The sequence below is a fragment of the Girardinichthys multiradiatus genome, chromosome 18 (genome assembly GCF_021462225.1).
Source record: "Girardinichthys multiradiatus isolate DD_20200921_A chromosome 18, DD_fGirMul_XY1, whole genome shotgun sequence".
Classification (NCBI taxonomy): Eukaryota; Metazoa; Chordata; class Actinopteri; order Cyprinodontiformes; family Goodeidae; genus Girardinichthys; species Girardinichthys multiradiatus.
Window position 1 is genome coordinate 27,040,072 of NC_061810.1, and position 22,468 is coordinate 27,062,539.

The 22,468-nt window shown below is 40.1% G+C and overlaps 1 protein-coding gene across 3 annotated transcripts in view; it reads right to left on the bottom strand.

Annotated features, from left to right (window-relative positions):
* Nucleotides 1-2,297: 2,297 nt before the first annotated feature.
* The window catches only part of cbl (Cbl proto-oncogene, E3 ubiquitin protein ligase), a 51,443-nt gene continuing 31,272 nt past the window's right edge, over nt 2,298-22,468 (bottom strand). For 2 of the 3 annotated variants that reach the window (XM_047391460.1, XM_047391462.1), the window contains 12 exons: nt 21,987-22,124; nt 21,209-21,296; nt 20,332-20,463; nt 19,277-19,495; nt 18,695-18,826; nt 16,273-16,692; nt 13,006-13,094; nt 12,669-12,863; nt 12,509-12,585; nt 12,125-12,370; nt 7,975-8,226; nt 2,298-7,651 (listed from right to left, as the gene is read on the bottom strand). In XM_047391460.1, the coding sequence (XP_047247416.1) occupies nt 7,566-7,651; nt 7,975-8,226; nt 12,125-12,370; nt 12,509-12,585; nt 12,669-12,863; nt 13,006-13,094; nt 16,273-16,692; nt 18,695-18,826; nt 19,277-19,495; nt 20,332-20,463; nt 21,209-21,296; nt 21,987-22,124 (2,074 nt within the window). In that variant the 3' untranslated portion in view covers nt 2,298-7,565. Of the gene's footprint in view, nt 8,227-12,124; nt 12,371-12,508; nt 12,586-12,668; nt 12,864-13,005; nt 13,095-16,272; nt 16,693-18,694; nt 18,827-19,276; nt 19,496-20,331; nt 20,464-21,208; nt 21,297-21,986; nt 22,125-22,468 lie in introns of all 3 variants that reach the window. The other variant, XM_047391461.1, reaches the window with a different exon arrangement.

Sequence of the window (22,468 nt, forward strand, 5' to 3'; positions counted from 1 at the left end):
AACAATACCTAATATTATATTCAAATTCAAAAATACTTTATTAATCCCAAAGGGAAATTAAATAAGTATGTATAGCATAGCACTGTGAATGTACTTATTAATACTTGGAGAAAATATGGGACAACTGTAACATCACCAAAACTCTGGTCAGGGGCCAAAAGGCTGACATTAACACTAAAGGAGCTGCAGGACTTTCTGTCAAATTCTGCAACATTGTCTCGTATCTTCATTATGTCTGAACTAAAAAGTACTTTTGCAAAACAGAGGCATTTTTTTCATTCCCAAAAAAGAAGCAAACAGTCTCCACTTAAAACCCCAGAAACATTTCGGGAGAATGCATTTGTAAAAGTATTAAGCTAAGTTTCAAAAAGGTACGTTTGGCACTGCTCAGCACCAATAACCTAGCATCCCCACTGTAGAGCATTGTGGTGGCAACTCTGTTATTACATTCCTTTAGCGGAAACTTTTTCCGTCAAAATAGATAAAATCATGAACAACTCAAAATATCCGTGAGCCAAAACCTTCAGGTGTCTGTTACAGAGCTGAAGATGACAAGGTGTCATATTTTTCATCAAAATGAGACCAAGGCTACATCCAAAAGAACAAAAATTGCCTTCAGCCAAAGAATATAAAAGTTTTGGAATGGCTGTCAAAACAAGGTCAAACTACATCTAAGAGAAAAGCTATTTGTGGGGTGTCATGAAAAGGACTGTTGACCAGAGATTTGCTCACAATCTGATAGATCTGGAGAAGTTTTGGGAGTTAGACTGGGTAAATATTATCAATTAAAGATGGCGGATGTCAACTTCCACCAAAGAAGACTCAATTTGTTAGAAGGTTCACACACACAGGATGTGTCACATTATGGGTGGAAAAAGTGTAGACATTATTTAGCATGGTCTTGTTTACATCATAAAAAATTTGCACTCTACAAAGGATGGGTAACACTCCTTAATTCCACGTCATCTTTCTGCAACCCTAGAACAAATACTGTTTATAATCGGGAGAAAATTACATCATGAAGAAAAAATGTAAAGCGTGTAATTAAAAATTATCCTTGATCTTAGTGAATGAACAGCAGGTGAACTGATCATAACAAATGTCCCCAGGCTAGCACATAAAATTATGTATTTTAAGGGAAGAGCTTCTTTTAAAGGGATATAATTCTTAAATACCAGACTAAATAATTTATTTAAGGAAATTCATCGTCTTGCTGCTGTAAGAATGAACAAATGGTTGTTAGAGGTATCTTTTCAGCATAGATTTAGAAGACGGTCATTCGATCTGTTCCTGGCAGCGGTCAAATCACATTTTGGTTTTTAATGCAGTAACTAAAAGCATTATAAAACAAGAAGGTTAAACATTAAATGCATCATATGAAACAAAAGTAACTTTCAAGTAATATATTTTGTCTGCAGTTCACTGCACCTCTCAGTACACTTTGCAGGATGTTAGGATTCATCAGTGGGATTCTCTTCGAGTTGCTCCCAATCTTTTCGGTCCCAGATCAGAAAAAAGGTAAAGTTCTTCATAGGGTTGAATGAATGTATGTTTATATGTGGGTTCTGTCAGTGACAACAAAAAAGGAAACAATGAGATGGACTAAAGTTTGGTGAAGAAGAGGAACTTTACAAGCCTGCACAGAGCCCCAACCTTAACCTGATTTTGTACCTTTGGGATAAATTTGAGTGGCAACTACCTCTCAACCAACATAAAGGTCTGACCTCATTAATGCTTTCCTGCATGAGTGGTCTAATATTCCATAAACACACTTGTGAACCTTGTAGAGAGCCTTCCCAGAAGATTTGAAGCTGTTGTAGCTTCAAAGGGAAGTCCAAAAGCACATTAAAGCTTTAAGATGTCATTAAAGGCTGTGAGTCTCAAAAGGCAAGTGACCCAATCCTTTTGGCAAAATAGTGAATCAAAAGCACGTTATCTTTCAGAAATTCTGGGTTACATTTTTTGGATTATAATAGAATATAGAATAGCCTGGAAAGTCAAACATTCTTCTGCTTCCATTTTTTTCCATACTTATCCAGATGTGAAGAAAAGATAAAATCAAACTCTGTACTTTTCCACACTGCATGATTTCTCTGTTAATAATACTTTTTATTGGTCCTATGAAACATTCTAATCTTCTGAGAAACATTTGTTTTGGTTTTAAATCCCAAATCATAGTCATTAAAACAGAAAAACTGCTGAAATATATTAGTGTGTTTAATGAATCCATGAGTTTCATTCTTTAGACCAAATTACTCACGTAAGATTCATCTTTACATGTAAAGAAGAGAGATGAAGCAGTTGCTTAATCTTTTATTAAACAGCAATGTGCATACTTTCAAATGGATATGAGCTTTAAAAAAAAAAAACAAATCATAAAAAAACATGAATGCCTTTCTTTTTCTGATGTGGGGAAATAAAAGTGTAGAACCACAGCCCCCTCTCCTGGCTGAAAATTGAAATTCCTCAGTCATGAGCGCATCTGGGGGCATCCAGAGGCTGAGCGCTGATCTGGAAAAAGGTGAGCAAAAGGAGACTGAAAGCTTTTGAGGGATGAGAGGAGGTGCGGCTGAAGAGGCAGAGGACAGACCAATGCAGGCATTAGGGCACGATGTTGCCTTCAGAGACCAACAGGTACAGATCGACACCTACAATCACTCTTCGATTATCAAGGCCTTTTTAAAAGTGAAATAAGGACCTCTGTGATGATGTCTTTCTCAAGACATATGGCACAAGTCATGAAAAACAAGTAAAACAAAAAGCTTTGGGACAAAATTAAATGTACAGAAATGCAAAACTACTTTTTTCCTTTATACAATTTGCTTTCCTTTAGAGTGACAGTATCAAAGCACAAATCGGTATGATGTGCAAAAATAAAGGTTTATAAAAATAATAATAATAATACATGAGAATGAGATGCTGTCTTGAAACATCGGTACAGTATTGAGGATTGTGGACCTCCCCGGTCCGTCACCACCCATCATTCAAGAAGTTTTGCAAGGCAACTAGGAAATAAACATGAAAAAGGACTAGAGACAGCGCAGAGAGAGAGCTTCCAGTCAACACACAGCATCAGCCTGAAGAGGAGAAGACAAACTGGGGCTGATGGGCATCCTCCTAATCAGAAAATTAAAAAACAAACACTAAAACATTCTTCATATACTGGGAGAGCCTTGAGTTAATGTACCTAAAAGCTGCTTGTGTGAATATATATCCTTAAAATTCAGAGTACCTGGAAGCGAGAGCAAAAATGTTCAAGTGTGACTAAGAAGCAGTTACTTTTGGCTGTACACAGGTGAGCTGCTGTCTGTGCCTCTGAGTCTCCTCTGCTTTTTGACAGCATTTATTCCTGAGTTAGTTGTTACAGTCGGCCCAAATACTGATTTTTACCGTAGACCGCAGGGCGGGGCCAGCGTACCCATGAGTCTACGCTACGAAAAGCCTTGACGCTCGCTCCCTTTCAGAGCAGCGAGAAAGCAATGCTGAAGAGAACAGAAAGCACTTATCCTTAAAAACTTAACTAAAGCATTTTGGTTTCTTTATTGTTGTGGATATATACAGGGTTCCTACTTTTACACAGTCAAATTTGTACTTTTTTGCTGCATGTTTTTTGATAGAAGAATAAAAACCATTTAAATAATTTGGTTTTTGAAATAGCAATGCTGAAGTTGGCTTACAATTCTGTAACATCAAGACCTGGTGAATTTGGAAAAACACCTTTAAATCTACTTTGTAAATTTTGATACGGTTTTCTTGTTTGTAGATATAAAAAATAGGACTGTTAATGCTTTGTTTAGCATCTAAACCCAGACCAAGTCTGAGAATCCTCAGGACCAGATTAATACCCTGAAAGCTGGCTAAAAGGCGGTTACTTCTTTTTTTTCATTGAAAGACTAATTTGGTTGTTTAGAAAATGTTCCCGCTGCAAAATACAGACATTCATGGCTGTAAGATTTTACAGTTTGGTAAAGGACTTGTTCACTGCTTTTTGAGACGCTGTATATCAATTTATAACACCAAGACTAAATCCTACAGTAAATACAATCTTTAAACTTTAAGGATTCCTAATAGTTCCAGCTCCCAATCCTTAATATAACGGTGGTAGATATTTGTCACCCACACCTATTGGTTGGGTATGCAATCATTTTTGGCAAATCGATTACAAAAGGTATAATGACAACGCAAACAGCATCAACTAAATATACACAGTTTTATCTATTTGTGTACATTTTCTCTTATTTTAGCATGAATGCATTTTAAAAATAGAAATTTTGTTTCTTTAATTTCTGAGGAGGATCTCAAGATCTCAAACATGACCCGCGTTTTGTGATCGATGAGGTTTTTCTACTCGGGTCAGGAACCACAGAACCGTGGTTTTTAGAGGGTATGGAAAGCAAAGTAGCCGGGAAAAGGCCCTGTTACTACTTTGAGTGAGTAATAGAATGCTGCCCCTCCTCCACCTGTTGCTATGCACTGGCGGTCAGCTGGCTGCTTCACTTTTTTCTCTTTTAAGAAAGAAAAACAGCTAAACACAGCCAACATGCAGCCCACTGCTGGCCGAGCTACCTAGGACTGTTAAGATTCACAGTTTTTTTGGCTTCTGGACCAAATTTGTTCAGGTCTCTCTTAAAATTTGAAAACCTAGACTGGTCAAATCTAAATTACATCATCCTAGATGTGATGTCATCTCTTTTGGTTGTAGAAATCCTCATTGCATTTTTAACACATGCAATATCGCAACTGCAAAGGACTGCTTGGATTTAATGTTAGGTAGGTTATAATATTTCAGGTGCCAACATTGATCAGTAGTATTGCAATTTTATGAATTCCTAATACCATGAAGTCCTCCTTGGCAAAAAAGGTCCGATTTGATTTATTGATGAGGTTATTTTCTCAATATACGGAAAATGAATGTAAAAGAAAAAAGCCAGTTTTCCCCTGATATTCAGGTGTTTATCTTTAAGATAATAGAATTACAAAAGTCTGGAAACAGCTTTCAGTACATATCCAGATCCTAAAATGTAAAAATCTAATTTCCAACGTTTCCAGACTGCAAAGAAACCCTGTATATAGTCTAAATAAAAGTAAAAGTTAAAAACACTAACAGGTCGATAGCTCGTGAGGGCTGCGGGCTCACGAGCTGCTTGTACTTTTCAAGTATGCTACATTATGAACTGGAAAAGCAAATGATACTGTCACTTTAAAGAAACAGGATGACGGTTAAAACAGTATTCACAAATGTACATTTAAGGCTTTAATTGTTTAGCACTAACAATAATAGCAGCAGTGAAACACTTCTGAATTAATTATAAACAACAACATTTATGATCATATAACAATAATATATTACCAAAGTAAAAGTTTTTTTGTTTTGTTTGTTTTTGTAACACTGGACTCAGCTGGAGACAGAAACTCGGACCAGCCAGTGAGTTCAGACAACAGAAAGAAAACACGTGAGCCACCGTAGATCACACAACTACTCGCCTGTCTGGTAGCTGCAGGACGCGTCCTCTGACAATCTCTACAGCTACACCAGGCCCTGCCTTAGAACATGGAGCAGTAGTACATTTACAGAGCGCAGGTGCAAGTACGTGGACTGGAGTACACATTCATGTTGAGACGGACAGGAGAGGGAGGGGCGGGGCTTCTCCTAAGAGCCAGACGAGTGGAGTAAAACGTCTGGCATACACACACACACACACACACCACCAGACAGGCAACCACAGGGCTGATAGTGGGAAAAAATCATGAGCTTGAAATTTTTTCCATAACAGGAAGGTAGATGAGGTGGGGAGATTGGCAGTGGTGATGTATGCAACGCACTTTTAACACACAACATATAATATATGAAAATAACCCTTTTAACATTTCAACCCTTTGAACCTTGGGTGGTGTTTGGTCTTGTGGGCTCCTGGGCCCACATGCATAAGAACATTTAGATCAGGGAAGGGTCTGAGAATATGATTCCCCAAGAGAAAATGTTGAAAAATAGCCCCTTAAATGATAGATTCTGATGGGATTTTGAGGATGTAAAGGGACAAGATTCAGACAGGAAATGGACAAACCAAATGTGAGCCAATACAGAACATTCTTTGGGCAGAGCCCCAGGCTTCAATGCCTTCTGAACTCTTAGGCCCGTGGGGCTGGTAGACAAGTTCAGCAATCCATCCCTACTTTAATCTAGTCACTTCACTGGCTGCCTATTGCTCTTAGTGTGCTTTCACAACAACAGCTACTAAAGCTGTAAAATCACCAGAAGTAATTCACTTTCTAGTGGCAGAAATGACTAAACTGACGGTAAAACTTTATTTGAAAGGGATGACATAAGGGAGTCATGAACCTGTCTGAAACATGACATGAATCATGAACATTAACAACACTTTTGATGGTCATGACTGTTGTCATGAAGTGTCATTTAGTTTTTGTATCCCAAACAGTGCCAGCTTTTACATTTGTTTCTGCATCCTTGTCATACAATCGGACGGGTACATTTAAAGTACACACCATTGCTTCATCAATGAGTGCAAACATGCCACTCTTTGACTTTTCAGATAGAGTTCGTTAAGACTCTATTAAACTCTGTTACCCCTTTCCCACCGACTCGGTTTGGAGGCCGTTTCGGTTCCCGAACCAGTGACGTGTGTTTCCACAAACGAAGAGAGGCTCCAAAGCGCAAATTCAGGTTCAACTCAGGCACCGCAGTTTTTGGTTCTTCTGCACCAGCCGTGGGCGGGTCGAAGCTGCAGACAATAGAAGCAACAAGTACGGCAGCAAAGACGAAGAATATACCGTATAAACATTATTTATCAGGTTTGCAAAAACATATAACTACTCGTTTCTGTTTCACTCGCAGTTGCTGAGCAAATTAAAACGTTGTACATACTATTGTTCTTGCATGGAGTCGTATTAACTGTAGTTTATGGATCCTCTCTTTTTGCATTAAAAGGAGGAACGTTGCGTGCAGCTCAGAAAGCTCCTCTGTCTCGCTACCAAGCTATGGAATAACGCTATGTAAGATCCAGAGGAATGTCTGTTTAATCTCTGAGCAAAGACTCATTTTTTCCCCCCGGAGATGCGGGACGGCGCGGAGCGCTATCAGCCCTGCAACCATGCTCACGTACACAAAACATACAAGCAGCCAGCAACATGTCCAGATCAGAAACCATCAACATGCTACAAACAAAACAACTAAACACGCTTTTTTGTTGGTTTTTAAAACAAGAAAAGTACCAAAGCAACGTTAGTTAAAGGCCGTATCAGACTTAAGTCAAGATGAAAAGCTCTGCTGCACATTTTCCAAGGTGCTGCCGACTAACGCATCCTGGTGAGGGAAGACGGCAGATTCGTCCTTCCTCTTCCTTCCTCGCTCCCCGTAGTCTGACTCCTGTCTCCCCTTACAGTGGTACCAACAGCAACCCTCCAAGCTGAACTATTTTCACATATTATTTATGCACGTACTGTATATATTACACACATTTAATATATACTTATATATTAAATTCTCATATAGACATACATTTTTAGTTTTACTTGTGAGGTGTTGATTATATTTTCAGCCAGAGGCTTCAACATGAAAGATGAGAGTTTGTCTTCGGCAGATTCCTATGAAAGTCTCGGGTTGCTGCGCACCGGCGGTCCCGAGGAGATGCTCCTGAAACCAAAAACGAAAAAGGTCTGACACTTTTGAAAGCGCATGGAGTGCAGGAGCGCAGGGTCCTGCAGATACTGTGAGCTTGCTGGGTAACAGCCAGGTCAGAAACCACAGGAGGGTTTGGGGGGGTGGTGGATGGCAAAGGGTGTCAGCCAGCACTTTACGTTGTCCTGGAGGCAGTGGGCTTTACAGGTCGATTCTGTGCCAACCTGAACCAAACCAGGCTGGGCTAAGCTAGGGCAAAAAGAGCAAACGGCAAAACCGGGCCGCCACAATCTGCTATGTGAGAATGTGCGCGGTGGAGGGAACAGAGACGAACTCACGCAGGATGTTCTTGGCCATTTCTATATTATTCTGTGCAATCATCAGAGCTTTCTGGATGTCCTGGTAAGAGTATCCCTGACTCATGAGGTGCTCAATCTCGTTGCTGATCAAGGGGTTGGCCTCTCCGCCTGCAACAATGCTGCTGGGTGGAGCAGGGACAGGTGGGATTGGGCTGTGGCGGCGCTCCGAGCTGATCCGTCTGGGCAGAGGTTTCGGAGGTCTCTCCGGTGCTTCCACTGGCTCTAAAACAGCTGAGGAAGAAAAGAGGAAGGGGAAGTGTCTGGATTTAAACAGCAACAAAAGGTCAACTTGAAGAGATGATTTCTTTAAGCGGAAAGAGCTCTACAGTTAAAGATGTTCATTATTATAATTAGGTTTGAGGAAGGATGCATGTCCTTTCACAAAATGTGAAACCTTTTCCGCTTTCCACTGCAGTGACATTTAACAAAGCACTGCAAGAGGCCAATTATAATCCATGAGCTTGTCAGCTTGACGCAGAGTGATTTAATTAGCTCTCAGATTCGAACATGCAGAGTTCTCATGTGTGGTAAATGTCAACCCAACACAGAGACATCATTGTGAGAAACCATGAAAAAACTGCTGAATATATATCCTGCACTGCGGCTCAAACCTCAGGAAGGCTTGCATGCAATTGACTTATCACACCTTCACAAAATCTGTCAATATCTGCACCAAAACACTGTCAAGTTAGAGCTCAATCTTAATATGTGCCTGCTTTCCTTTTTTTTCATTAGGTATGAGAAAACTCTAGTATTTTCGGGCCATCACTGAGCAAGTAACATGTCCTCCTACTTCTTGGTTTCTGTTTCTTCGGAAAAGCGGTGGTGGATTATTTGATACAAGAAAAGCTGCTGCTGCCCCACAGAGCCAGCCAAAAGACAGAATTAGCAAGACAAACCAGCACAAGATGGTTGCAACTTTGTTGCTGTGGTTGTTTCTTGTACAGGTGCACAGAGCCACGGGTCTGTGAGAAACTCAGAAATGTTTTTCCAATCACAAAAGCACTGTACTAGGTGTTATGTCACGCTGACAACAAAATATTTTTGTGTGGACTCAGTTACTGAGTGAAAATGACTGGAAACTAAGTATGATCAGTATTAATATGGGGTAAAAACTGAAGTCAGATAAAGAACAGAGTAACAAGAAGCTATTTAAAATGAAATTCTACTTTATGACATGTCTGTCATTAATTCAGTGAGCAAGAAAGCAAGAGAGCAAGACTTTCAATACACACAGTGCCTTGTGAAAGTATTCGGCCCCCTTGAACTTTTCAACCTCTTTCCACATTTCAGGCTTCAAACATAAAGATATAAAATTCAAATTTTTTGTGAAGAATCAACAACAAGTGGGACACAATTGTGAAGTGGAATTAAATTTATTGGATGTGTCAAACTTGTTTAACAAATAAAAAACTGAAAAGTGGGGCGTGTAATATTATTCGGCCCCTTTACTTTCAGTGCAGCAAACTCACTCCAGAAGTTCAGTGAGGATCTCTGAATGATCCAATGTTGTCCCAAATGACTGATGATGATAAATAGAATCCACCTGTGTGTAATCAAGTCTCCGTATAAATGCAGCTGCTCTGTGATAGTCTCAGGGTTCTGTTCAAAGTGCAGAGAGCATCATGAAGACCAAGGAACACACCAGGCAGGTCCGAGATACTGTTGTGGAGAAGTTTAAAGCTGGATTTGGATACAAAAATATTTCCCAAGCTTTAAACATCTCAAGGAGCACTGTGCAAGCAATCATATTGAAATGGAAGGAGTATCAGACCACTACAAATCTACCAAGACCCGGCCGTCCCTCTAAACTTTCATCTCGAACAAGGAGAAGACTGATCAGAGATGCAGCCAAGAGGCCCATGATCACTCTGGATGAACTGCAGAGATCTACAGCCGAGGTGGGAGAGTCTGTCCATAGGACAACAATCAGTCGTACACTGCACAAATCTGGCCTTTATGGAACAGTGGCAAGAAGAAAGCCATTTCTCAAAGATATCCATAAAAAGTCTAGTTTAAAGTTTGCCACAAGCCACCTGGGAGACACACCAAACATGTGGAAGAAGGTGCTCTGGTCAGATGAAACCAAAATCAAACTGTTTGACCACAATGCAAAACGATATGTTTGGCGTAAAAGCAACACAACTCATCACCCTGAACACACCATCTCCACTGTCAAACATGGTGGTGGCAGCATCATGGTTTGGGCCTGCTTTTCATCAGCAGGGACAGGGAAGATGGTCAAAATTGATGGGAAGATGGATGGGGCCAAATACAGGACCATTCTGGAAGAAAACCTGTTGGAGTCTGCAAGAGACCTGAGACTGAGACGGAGATTTATCTTCCATCAAGACAATGATCCAAAACATAAAGCCAAATCTACACTGGAATGGTTCACAAATAAACGTATCCAGGTGTTGGAATGGCCTAGTCAAAGTCCAGACCTGAATCCAATCGAGAATCTGTGGAAAGAGCTGAAGACTGCTGTTCATGAACGCTCTCCATCCAACCTCACTGAGCTCAAGCTGTTTTACAAGGAAGAATGGGCAAGAATTTCAGTCTCTCGATGTGCAAAACAGATAGAGACAAACACCAAGCGACTTGCAGCTGTAATTGTAGCAAAGGGTGGCGCTACAAAGTATTAACGCAAGGGGGCCGAATAATATTACATGCCCCACTTTTCAGTTTTTTATTTGTTAAAAAAGTTTGACACATCCAATAAATTTCATTCCAGTTCACGATTGTGTCCCACTTGTTGTTGATTCTTCACAAAAAATTAGAATTTTATATCTTTATGTTTGAAGCCTGAAATGTGGCAAAAGGTTGAAAAGTTCAAGGGGGCCGAATACTTTCACAAGGCACTGTAATAAGAAGGCAGTACAAAGTACCGCAAAGTTCCTCTATTGTATCCTTTTGAGCTTGGAACTGCAGTCTGTCATGGAACATGCTAGATTTGGGTTAGGTAAAGGTAAGATCTACAGTTTCTGGAGATAACTCAGAGAGACTGCTGTTTTAGTAATGCTAATGGTGCCAAGTGTTTAGAAGTTAAAAGTCAGGTTGACATTATCAAACCTTTTCATCATTTTGTCTTTGTTGTAAAATAGGAAAACCCTGTTTTACAGTCACTGGCTTCTTACACACCTAAAATTGTAGAACGAATTTGTCTTTAATAAGCAAATGGCTCTACAGCCAACAAAACAGTATTTTGAAAGTATTTTACTAAAAATGAAAAGAGAATCGAATAAAATCTGAATTGGCAGGTGAAAGCTTTGAAAACTAAAGAGAAATTGGCTACAAAACCCCGAAATAAATGTTACAGATAATATTATTGTAACGATAACAATCTGCATGTTACCTCTTTTTAGCAACGGTAGAATAACTGTTGCTGTCCTGTTTTAAATTAAAGCAGTTAATTCATGTTATAAATTACTGTTTTCAAACTGCAGCATTTTTACTTCGAGTTATTATATCATGCCAGCACCTGAATACTTGTTCCCCAACACCAACATCTTCCAGCTATCTCTAATAACGATCTATATCTATAGATGCCCCCTTTACATTTATTCTACAGACTATGATACAACTGCTGAGGCCACTGAAGGGGCATTTGTGGCAGTCCATGACAGACGACATACTTGTTTTCATCTTCAAATGATGCAGCAGGTAGATTTTTTTTAACATCCTGCAAGAAGCTTCTGTGGTTTTAACATCGCTAATGTATAACCCCGTTTTGTATACCATCGTGGGACATACCGGACTTAATTTCAGCCTTCAACTCATAAAAATGAAACTTAAACCTAATCAGAGTCCAATTCTAGTATCAACGTATTAATGTACTTGTTGTTTTAGCTCCTTATGAGACACCAGCCAAATAGCTCCAGGACTATCTAATAAATCTCATTTGGTAAAAAAAAAAACTAATCTGAAACATCTGTTAATTCTTGGGTGACAGATCTTGTAAACATCACGTAGTCTTCACATAAGACTTACCCATCTAAGCAGAAAATAACCTGTGAATGTCATCAAAAGGATGCCAGATATGATATCACAAGACAAAGCTTGACAGGCCAGTGTAGGAATCGAAATGAGGCAGTTATTCATACATACTTGGCTGATGTATTAAACTTACATGCTGCAGCTCCCAGATCTGAATCTAGGGAAAGGCGGTTGAAGGCAGCCACCGAGGATGAGCATGACGATGAGGACGATGAAGATGATGACAGAGATCCCGCCATTTCTGAAAGGGTCCGCCGAGCAGGAGGCTGCGGTAGCCGGGGCTTTGGGAAGTCGTAGCCGTTGTCTTCTTCCTCTCTGTCCTCTGCTGCGTGGTCCCTGGGCCCATTGGTGACCAGCGGAGGAGGCAACTCTGAGTAATCTGGAAGGATGCAAAATGATCTGATCACAAAACTATGTGAAGTTCAAATATTTACACTGTGGTGCTAGAGTCATAGTTGTTCCTTCTGAGAGAATACTTTGACATTGATTTTGTATGGTGGTTAGTAGAAGAAAATACCTGAATCTCTGGCTTGTTGTGACCTCGTCTGGATGTTGTACATGGCGTCATGCCCATCCTCTGCACCCAGTGGGAGCCTACAACAACAAATGATTGGTTTTTAAACTCGGACAATGACTAAAAATAACTTGTCAGTGCCGTAATCAGGAGGTTTGCATACCGTGAGTTGAATGTGGGGGTTTGAGTCTGTGCCTGGAGAGCTGTCAGGGGCTGAGGCTGTGGGGGCCTTTGGACTTGTGAGGTATCTGGTACTGATGGAACCACAATGGGGCGAGATGAAGGAATCATATACTCCGAGTCTTCCTCACTGTCACAGGCCTCCTCTCCGGTTACTTGCCTCAAAGCTGGAGACGGCCTAGCACCAAACAGACAATCCAAGAGTATTTACTGAACATCCACATTAAAACGTGCTTTGAGAAGAAACATAATGTACACCACCCAGCTGACAGGTGAGAGGTGTGTATCGGTAAGTTTATTTCTGGACCACATGGACATACCTGTTTGCCAGTGCATAGATGGCATTGGCTGAGGATGATGGTTTTACTTTGGGGTTGTCATAGTCTGGAGTAGCTATTGCAGCAAAATTCTGAGAAGGAAACCGGGTTTAAAATTTTTAGTAACTTTACACAAAAAACCTGAACATTTAAACACAGATATAATTTAAGGGCATGTTTTGCTATTTTTGTCAAGACTGAAGACAGAAAGCTAAAGTAACTCCAGCACATTAAACCTCACATAGTTTTTAGTTAATAAAACCCACATGCTAGCAATTAGATGGAAATAATTTCACTAATGAGGTGCAATAAATGGGTGATCAATTCATTTTAGAGTTACGACTCGATTTAAAACAGATGTGGATTTTAATGCAACAACAAAGTAGTGACAAATATTTGGAAACCACAGATGTGACCTGATTTCTATGTTGAAAGAAAGCTCACTCTTAGCAGCACACTCCTAGGAGCACATACAACGGTTTTACTTGAAGGTGCCAATTAATGTTATAACTAGAAAGGCCATATTACACATTATATTAAAGAAAGAAACATCATGCAATGTCTGACTAAGTTAGGATTGGGATAAACAAATCCTGGAATAAAATAACCTGTATGACAGGAAGGGAAAACAATTAACAGAAGACTTAAAGGATCATCAGGAGGCATGTCTGATTGTTTATGGGTGATGATGAGTCAGAAGAGCCTGATATTTTCTGTAGTGGGATGAAACAGGCTTTGGCTACTCAGATCAAAGCCGAGTTGGTGTGGTAGTTCTTCAGAATTTAGATAAAATTAAAAGTTTAGGATTATTTAAGACTTTTAAAACCCGTATGACCTCATTTTAGCTACTACATCTCACGCACCATTTTGCTAGAAGTGTTCACTTGAGTGCCTTTGCACTAGGGCTGGGTGATATATATCAATATTTATAGAATGTTGTCATTTATGCCATATGAGATATGAAAATGACTATTGGCAATATGGATATACATTTCCATAGCAATTTCTACCCTTCTGCAATAAATTGGCAGGAAGCTTAGTTTTCCATGAAGCTCCTGAACACTACTGAGAAGCAGCATTATGGTTCTGGATTGAAAAGTGATCGAGGAGGAAAAGATTTTAAACTGGGACTTTTTTTTTGCTGAGTCATCCAAGAGGGGAGTGTTTTCAGCTTGTTGCCATCGATCTTGCTTCGGTTTTGTGCTGACTACAGTTTGTCTGATAATCTGACAAGAAGTTAAAAGAAAGTGTACCAGCCACATTAAGACACCTAGGAGACACCAAGGAGAGCAGCTCAGTGAATAAACCAGGAGTAGAGTTGGTCTTCGGTTTCATGAAGAATTACCAGACAATTTTAAATAACTGTATTGTTGGAATAAGTATGAAGACAGCTGTGAGGTTCGTTTTTATCCAGCAGTTTTTTTAAGAAAAGGCTTTCCACAACGGTTAGGGTTGCCATTGTTGGGAATTTTTGACCATGTATTTGTGAGGTCAGACACTGATGTTGGACGAAAGGACTGGCTCACATTCTATGCTCCAATTCATCCCAGAGGTGTATCAGGTTGAGGTCAGGACTCTGTGCAGGCTAGTCATGTTCTTCCACCTTAAAATTATTCATCTGCATCTTTAGGGACCATTCCTTATGCACTGGTCCACAGTAATGTGGGAACAGAAAGGCCACACTGTTCCCACAAAGTTGGGAGCATCAAATCTTCCAAAATATCTTGGTATGCTGAAGCCTGAAGAGTTCCTTTCACTGGAACTAAGAGGAGGAACCCAGTTCCTGAAAAACACCCCCACACCATAATTCCCTCTGCATCAAACCAGACACCAAACCAGACACAGTGCAGTCAGGAAATCCTGTTCTCCCGTAACTACCAAACCAAGACTTGTTCATTGGATTGCCAAAGAGGCATGATTAGTCACTTCAGAGACACGCAGCCACTGCTCTAGAGTCCAGTGGGGGGGGGTGTGCAATGTTTTGAATTGTCCTTGGTGATGCAAGGCTCGAATGCAGCTGCTCAGCCATGGAAGCACATTCCATGATGCTCTCTAAGCACTGGTAATCTGAAGGCCACATTAGGATGGAGGTCTGAGCTATTAACTCTGCAGAAAGTTAAAGACCTCTACACGGTATGAGCCTTAGCATCTGATTTTACTTGGCCTACCACTTTGTGGTTGAGTTGCCATCATTCCCATTCACCTCCTCTTTGTGATGATACCACCAACAGGCGTCCTATCACAGTGCCACGCTGGAATTCACTGAGCTGCAGAAAGTCACTCATTCTTTTCACAAATGTTTGATGAAGCAGTTTGCGTACCTTTGTGCTGGATTTTATACACCTGTGGCTCAATGAACTGACTGGAACATATGAATTCAATGATTTGGATTGAGTATGAAAAACCCCTTAGATTTGATTAAAAACGTTATGTAGACAACGACCTAATTAAAAGAAAAGTAATTTTGCCAACTCTAATTGGTTATTTTCGGCCCTTTGTATGAGTTGCTTGCTTTTATACTTTTATAACGTATTTGTGCAGCCAAGTCATGATTACTAACAACGTGTTTTAGCCAACTATCTCACTTGATGAGGGATCTGATGGTGGATAAGGTTTCAGATTTTAATTCATTAAACAAATAAAATAAACAAGCTTTGCGAGTGGATTTCTTCTCCAGGGATAAGAAGATTTATAGAGGACTATAAATCAGTGCCCTAATCTCAACCAATCTAAGCTGCATTTTCACTTCCAGGACTCAAAAGGTAAAAATGATGAAGAACCACAACTAAAGACAGCTGCAGTCAAGGCTTAATAATGTAACTACAGAAGACACCCATGCTTCACTGATGCGTGTGGCTTCCAGAGCTACTACAAACATTGCCAACAAATTATTCTTAACAGAAATATACATTTACATTTGTTGTTCCGGTTAGCATTAATGTAAAGCAAATAAGAGGTTGGATGTCGAAAACAAATGTTTCTTCAAAGGGTTTAAGGCCCCAATTGCATACTTTTACCTGGCTTTTTATTATGTCTATTTACAAATAAGTGAACATATAAAATGCTATTAAAGAGAAAGGAAAGACACCAGCAGATAAATCTTAGGTTAGTTTTAATGACTGAATTTAAAAAAGATTTGCTACTTAGCCCACTGTCAAAAATAACCAAGTCTATCTATAGCAAATGTTCTTGTCTGAACAGTTCCTGCCAACGTGAGATCAATCAGATGTTTAGTGTGGTGTGTGTGTGTGTGTTAGAGGTTGTTCTGACCAGCTGGCGGTCCAGACTGAGGGAGCTGTTGTTCTTCTGAGAGTCCGAATGGTTGTCTAGAGCCGAGGGCAGCGCCAGAGGGAGGGAGTGTCTGTTAGAGAGCTCCCTGACACCTGCTCGGAGATCCCCTCCCAGACTGGAAACATGGGTGGTCGAGGAGGATGGTGAAGATGACGAGGATGAGGGGGTGGGAGCTTTGGGAACGGGTCTGGAGTTCCACTCGGTCAGAAGACGGTTCGGGGGTGTGGGAGGGAGCTTATCTCGAAGGGGCTCCCCTGGAGTGCAGGGTAGGGGCCGCCTCGGATGCCGAACGTCAGGAGCCGGCCCGACTGTGTGGGGTCTGTCAGGAGGAGGAGGAGGGGGGAGATCCCGCAGTGCAGGAGGAAGTGGAAGAGGCTTGTCTTTGTGATGTGATGCAGCCTGGAGGGATGAAAGAGATAGAAGGAGCTCTTTTAGACTAAACAATATACAGACCAAAAGCTGAAGAAAATGATTTTCCAATGCAGGAAATAATCGGCTTAGAAGGAAAACCATCATTTATCAGGAGGATTTAGATGAATGACAGCAAGGGACAAAAAATGGCTGTCATCTGCAAACATTTTAATCTCCCAACAACACTTTCTGTTTATAAGCAGAGACATTTTGTTGTGTTATTTGAGTCAAAACTCATATATGCATAAGACTGTCCTTTTAACTAAAGAGTAACAGAGAAAAAGAAGTAAGGAATATCCTGTCCCAGTGAGAGGCAGAAAAACTATTCCATGCATTTTTTTTTTACTGCAAGGATGGTCTATTGTATGATCTCTGTTCTCTCCGTTTCTTTCTCTCCATAGATGCACACTTGCTCCGTGTTTCTGTATTTAACCTGGTCTCTCTTCTGGACAAAACAAGTGAAGGAGCTACTGCTGCCAATAATTATATACACTCTGTTTTTCATCACATAGATGGTTCTAATGGCTTAATGTTTATCTGTGTTTCTTTCCTAGATAAAACCAATGACTAAGCAACTGCTGCCATTGGAGCCAAAATGCAGATAAACATGAACTGCTAAGATATTTGAAATTACATTAGTGGTATTCTGGAGATGTATAAAACTCATTAAAATTACACTTGGGCATTGAAACAGATAATTATAGTGAATTGTTTGGATCTATGCAGGAATAAGGAACTACCCATGTAACAACATAATATATTGATTTCCTTAAAATGTTGACCTTTCCAGCCATGGCCCTCACAGCTTTATGTTGCCAATGATGTTTAACGAACCAAATAAACAGTGTCTGATCTGTCAGAGGTCCTCAATTCAATTCAGTTTTATTTATATAGCACCAATTCACAACACATGTTGTCTCAAGGCACTTCACAAAGGTCAGGTACATACAGTCCAATTAGTCTTAACTATTGAACAGTGCAGTCAGATTCAATTATTTAATCAAATTGGATAAAAAGTTTTTCTGTCTAAAGAAACCCAGCAGATTGCATCCAGTCAGTGACTTGCAGCATTCCCTCCTCCCGGATGAGCATGTCGAGACAGTGGACAGTCACTGGTGTTGACTTTGCAGCAATCCCTCATACTGAGCATGCATATAGCGACAGTGGAGAGGAAAAACTCCCTTTTAACAGGAAGAAACCTCCAGCAGAACCAGGCTCAGTGTGAGTGGCCATCTGCCACGACCGACTGGGGGTTTGAGAGAACAGAGCAGAGACACAAAAAGAACAAAGAAGCACTGATCCAGGAGTACTTTCTATGGGAAGGAAAAGTAAATGTTAATGGATGTAGCTCCTTTAGTTGTTTCACCTAGAAAGAAAGAACAGATAAACTCTGAGCCAGTTTTCATGGTTAGAGTCTGAAAGAGAGCACATAGAGTTAGTTACAGTAAAAGCTCAGTCAATCGCCATGTCTAGGAGAGAGAAAGAGTTAAACACTAAAAGACGGGGCTATGTGGATCATTGGTAGAGGGTGAGCATTAAGTTGTTGCCAGCAAAAGCTCGGACGATTCCCCCCTCCAGAAAGGTGTCACAGGTAGACACAGAGCCAGGCCAGATGTAGCTTCTAGGAAGAGAAAAGAGAGAACAAAGTTAAAAGCTGAAATAACAGCAAATAATGCAAAATTGGAGAGTAGTGTGAGAATGTAGCAAAGAGGGTGAAAGTGGTCATTATGTCCTCCAGCAGCCTAAGCCTATAGCAGCATAACTACACAGAAAGTTTCAGTTCAGATTATTTAGTTAAACGGCGCTTATTTACAACAATGTCGTCTCAAGGCACCTCACAGAGGGTCCCACTGATGGTCATTGTTATACTAAAAACCACAATGATTGGGATACCTCTCTCTGTCAGACTGATTATAACCATTGGAAAAGAGAAGGAGTCATACAGGTAGCAGAAATGTCCTGTAAATGTTGGATGGGAATGATCAGTTACCTTACTGGTGGCCCCTGGACTGGAGGCACCAGGGGGGTTTGGAGGTCTGTGTGGTAACAAGTCAAGTCTCGGAGGCACTGGGGGAAGAGATGACTGAGGAGGCATGGACATGGGTGATGGGGGGCGCTCCACCTGGATCAGACAAAAGAGACAAACAACTATGAGATGCAATCCATTAATGTTACTGTATTACTTTGTGCAGTAATGTGAGAACAAAAATGGTTCCAACAGAAATTATAGATGACTAGATAAATAGATGAAAGTGTTTATTATTTCAGGGTGTCACCAAATAATGTAGACAGATTTTCTCAGAGGCATAAAAAGATGTAAGACAGAAGAATGTCCCATATTTCAAACACCAAGAGGAACAAAAAAGCTGCTTCTCTGTCAACAGGAAAGCTGGAGATGAAAGACCTTAGTAACAAGATGTGAACTTGCTCAGAAGAAAAAGACATGACAGGCAAGAGGGTGTTTCTACATAGAGATCGGTGTGAGGCATCCCCTGTGCTCTGCCTTATAACAGAGGAGTCCATGCAAAATAAATTGCATTTCAATTAACTCAATTTTTTTTCACAATCTTACCTTTGTGGAAGCAAGTTTGCTCATTACCAGGTGGGGGTCTTCAAGTCTGTCATCATCGTCGTCGTCATAGCTTGGCGACGGAGCTCCCTCTGCCCCCATGGTGCCCCGACAGGAGCCCCCGCTGTTGTCCTTGGGGTCAAAAGGATCTACAACAATCGGCTCGGTACCTTTAATCTCACAACGACAGAAGGGGCATCCCGTTCCCTGACCCTCCGACTCCTGGGGCACAGGCATAAAGACAGGAGTCATGGCGTTTTTTACAACAAGCAGTGAAGTTTACAGACATGCAACGACGAGCTCTTCAGCAAATCCACCTCTTGATGACATTACCGGGTTCCTACACATTTTCCATGTCAAACCTTTCCACACTCATATTTCTAGATTTTTCGCAGCAGACATTCTGGAAAGTTGAATGCAAAACATTTAACTGGGCTTTACTATTTGATGTTAGACAGAACATGAAACAACAAAATCCAGAAATAAACTTCTGAATCTGCAGTGGGCTTCACTCTTTTCACACCTGCACAAAGTTAGCTCAGCTTCATTTTAGAAATTATAACATTAACAAATCTGGACCTAATTATCTATAATTCTGAACAGAAGCGTCTATGCATTGATTTGTATCTATACCAGACCAGCTTAAGAATCAGACCCAGATTAAAATCCTCATCTAAGAGGTTTGAGACACAAAAGCAGTGAAATGACCACCTTTCTGTTGTTAACAGTGTGCATTTCCCCGTGGCTTCTGTCAGTAACTCAAAACCACTAAGTTTTAGTTTCTCAAATCAAAGGTAAAGGATGACATCAAAAAATAGATTGATGAAAAAAAAACCCAAGTACAATTTAAAAATGTTATAATTTCTTTAAGCTATAAAAAATAAAACAAGGAATAAATTGTGCAAATGCAAACATGTCGCCACACACCAGTTTCTTTCCCACTATACCTACTCACATTTAAATGTTACACTTTCCCAGAATATGAAGCAACCCTAACCATTATTCACGACACGTAAGCCCAGCAACCTAAAAGCCTTTGCTACCACCCACTCTAGTACCTGCCAGGCAGTGAGACAGGAGGTGCACATGAGATGACCACAGGGCTCAATCTTCACATCTTTGTCGTTCTCCGCACAGATTTTGCAGAGCTGGAAAGTGGAGCCCATCTCACAGTACAGCTCATATTGCTCCTGAAGGCGGGAACACAAAAAACACAAGAAGACCGTAACATCACAGAGAACTGACACCACCTGAGATCCTGCCGATCAGGACATGGGAGGATGAGTTAGATTCAGTTAGAGCGTGGGGGCGTAGTTTTAGTTTCAGACCTGCACTGGAACAGAAATAAGCTCAACAACAACTTAAAACAACTTATAAACTGCTTTTTACACAATTATAGCAATGCATCTTTTTCACTGAAAACAACGTGACCTTAATAAAATTACTGAAGAAAAAGAAGGTGCTTTCAGTTTTTCTGAGAAAACAAGTTAAATTTATGGAGGGCCAAAAGTGCCACGATTCAATAAATCAATAAGCCGTTTTACTTATTATTAAACATCTGTATATGTGATCATTTAAATAAAACTGGAATTGTGCACATCAAACAAATACATTTATTGCTGGATATTTTAATAATTTCTAAATCAAACTAATACATAGTGAAGTAATCAAACAAGAAAATAATGACAATTTGTGTTTATAGTATTTAATTTCTAGTTTTGTGTTGCAGCATACCTGGAAGTTAATTTTTTTTAGCCTTACCAATCAAACTTGCTATTTTGACATTCAAAAATGTAATTCTGTATTAAATCAATTAATGAGAAAATATGTTGTTTTTTAGGAAACTATTTTCAATAAAATAATACAAAGCAAACATAACAAAATAAGCAAAGAACAACATGAAAGTATCCTTGGTTTTAGGTGCATTGCTCTGACCTGTGTGACTTTAATGTGGTCTTGAGGTGAAGGCTCACATAGTCCCGTCAGGTCAGGGTTTTGAGTCCGGCCATCAGGGAACAAATAGCTGGAGATACAGCAGGAAATAAAATGAAAATGCACCCACACAAAACATCTCCGGTTAAATCAACATGCATGTTAATTCAACAGTAATTATTGTTATTTGTTACGTTGATTTTACCACTTGTGCACCCAACAAGCTGCGGTGATAAAAACATCTGTTTTGTTCATTTTCTCCATGCGAGCTGATGCAAGTACACTACTTGACAATTTTACAAATGGGTTGGGCGCTGTAATTACCGTCTGATAAATGTTTTGTAGACACAGGGTCATATACTTTACAGGCTTTCCCAGTTCAAATCAGCGTTTGATTACAGGTTGGGACAAGCCAAACACACTTTTCATTAAAACACAGGAATCACCACTGGCAGGGGAAGACGAGTTTCAGGTCAGCCAGTTAGACCACTGACTGAGGTCTGCGTTGGAAATCAATAGTTCTGCTCTGGTGTAACAGTGTGGTGAATAAGGGGTATAAGCTAGATGATATGCCTGGATTTACTTGAAGCTCAGAGGCAGATTCAATTGAAGGATCCAGAGAAAGGGGGTAACCAAGTTCACAACAAGATTTACAGTTAGAAGAATAACAAAAGAAATGAAAAAAAAAAAGAAGATCTAAGGAGCACAAACTGAAAACAGACAGAGACGTAGATGAAAAATCACACCACATATCAATTAGTCAAACAAAAATGGAACTTACAAGCCTTCTCTGAAACCATCTATGAGGGCCTGAAAGAGGGGTTTATTATGGGGAATGGTTTGGAGAATATTTCCATCGCCTGTCACGTAACCAATGGCCCACTGGCCCAGTCGAGTACAGCTCAGTCGGAAGATATAACTGGGGAGAGATAGGCAGATTTGTTTAAAATGTTTCAAGTCACATGAAAAAAAGATATATTACAACTAAAGACGGGTAATATGGGTAAAGAAAATCTGTTTAAGTAATCTCAGCTTTTATGACATTTATTCTAATCAGAAGATTAAAAAACAGACATCTGAACAGTTTTAAAAGACTATTAGATCTTCTGAAGATCTATTGAATACAGCAATTTGTGGATTGTGGTCCAAACCCAGATCTGTGGTAAAGGTCTGAATGTTATTTAAATACTTTGAACTGAGCTTTCGCTCACATTGATGCTAATCCCTTTTAAGTTGTGCGGCTTTCCTAACAGTTACTCGTTG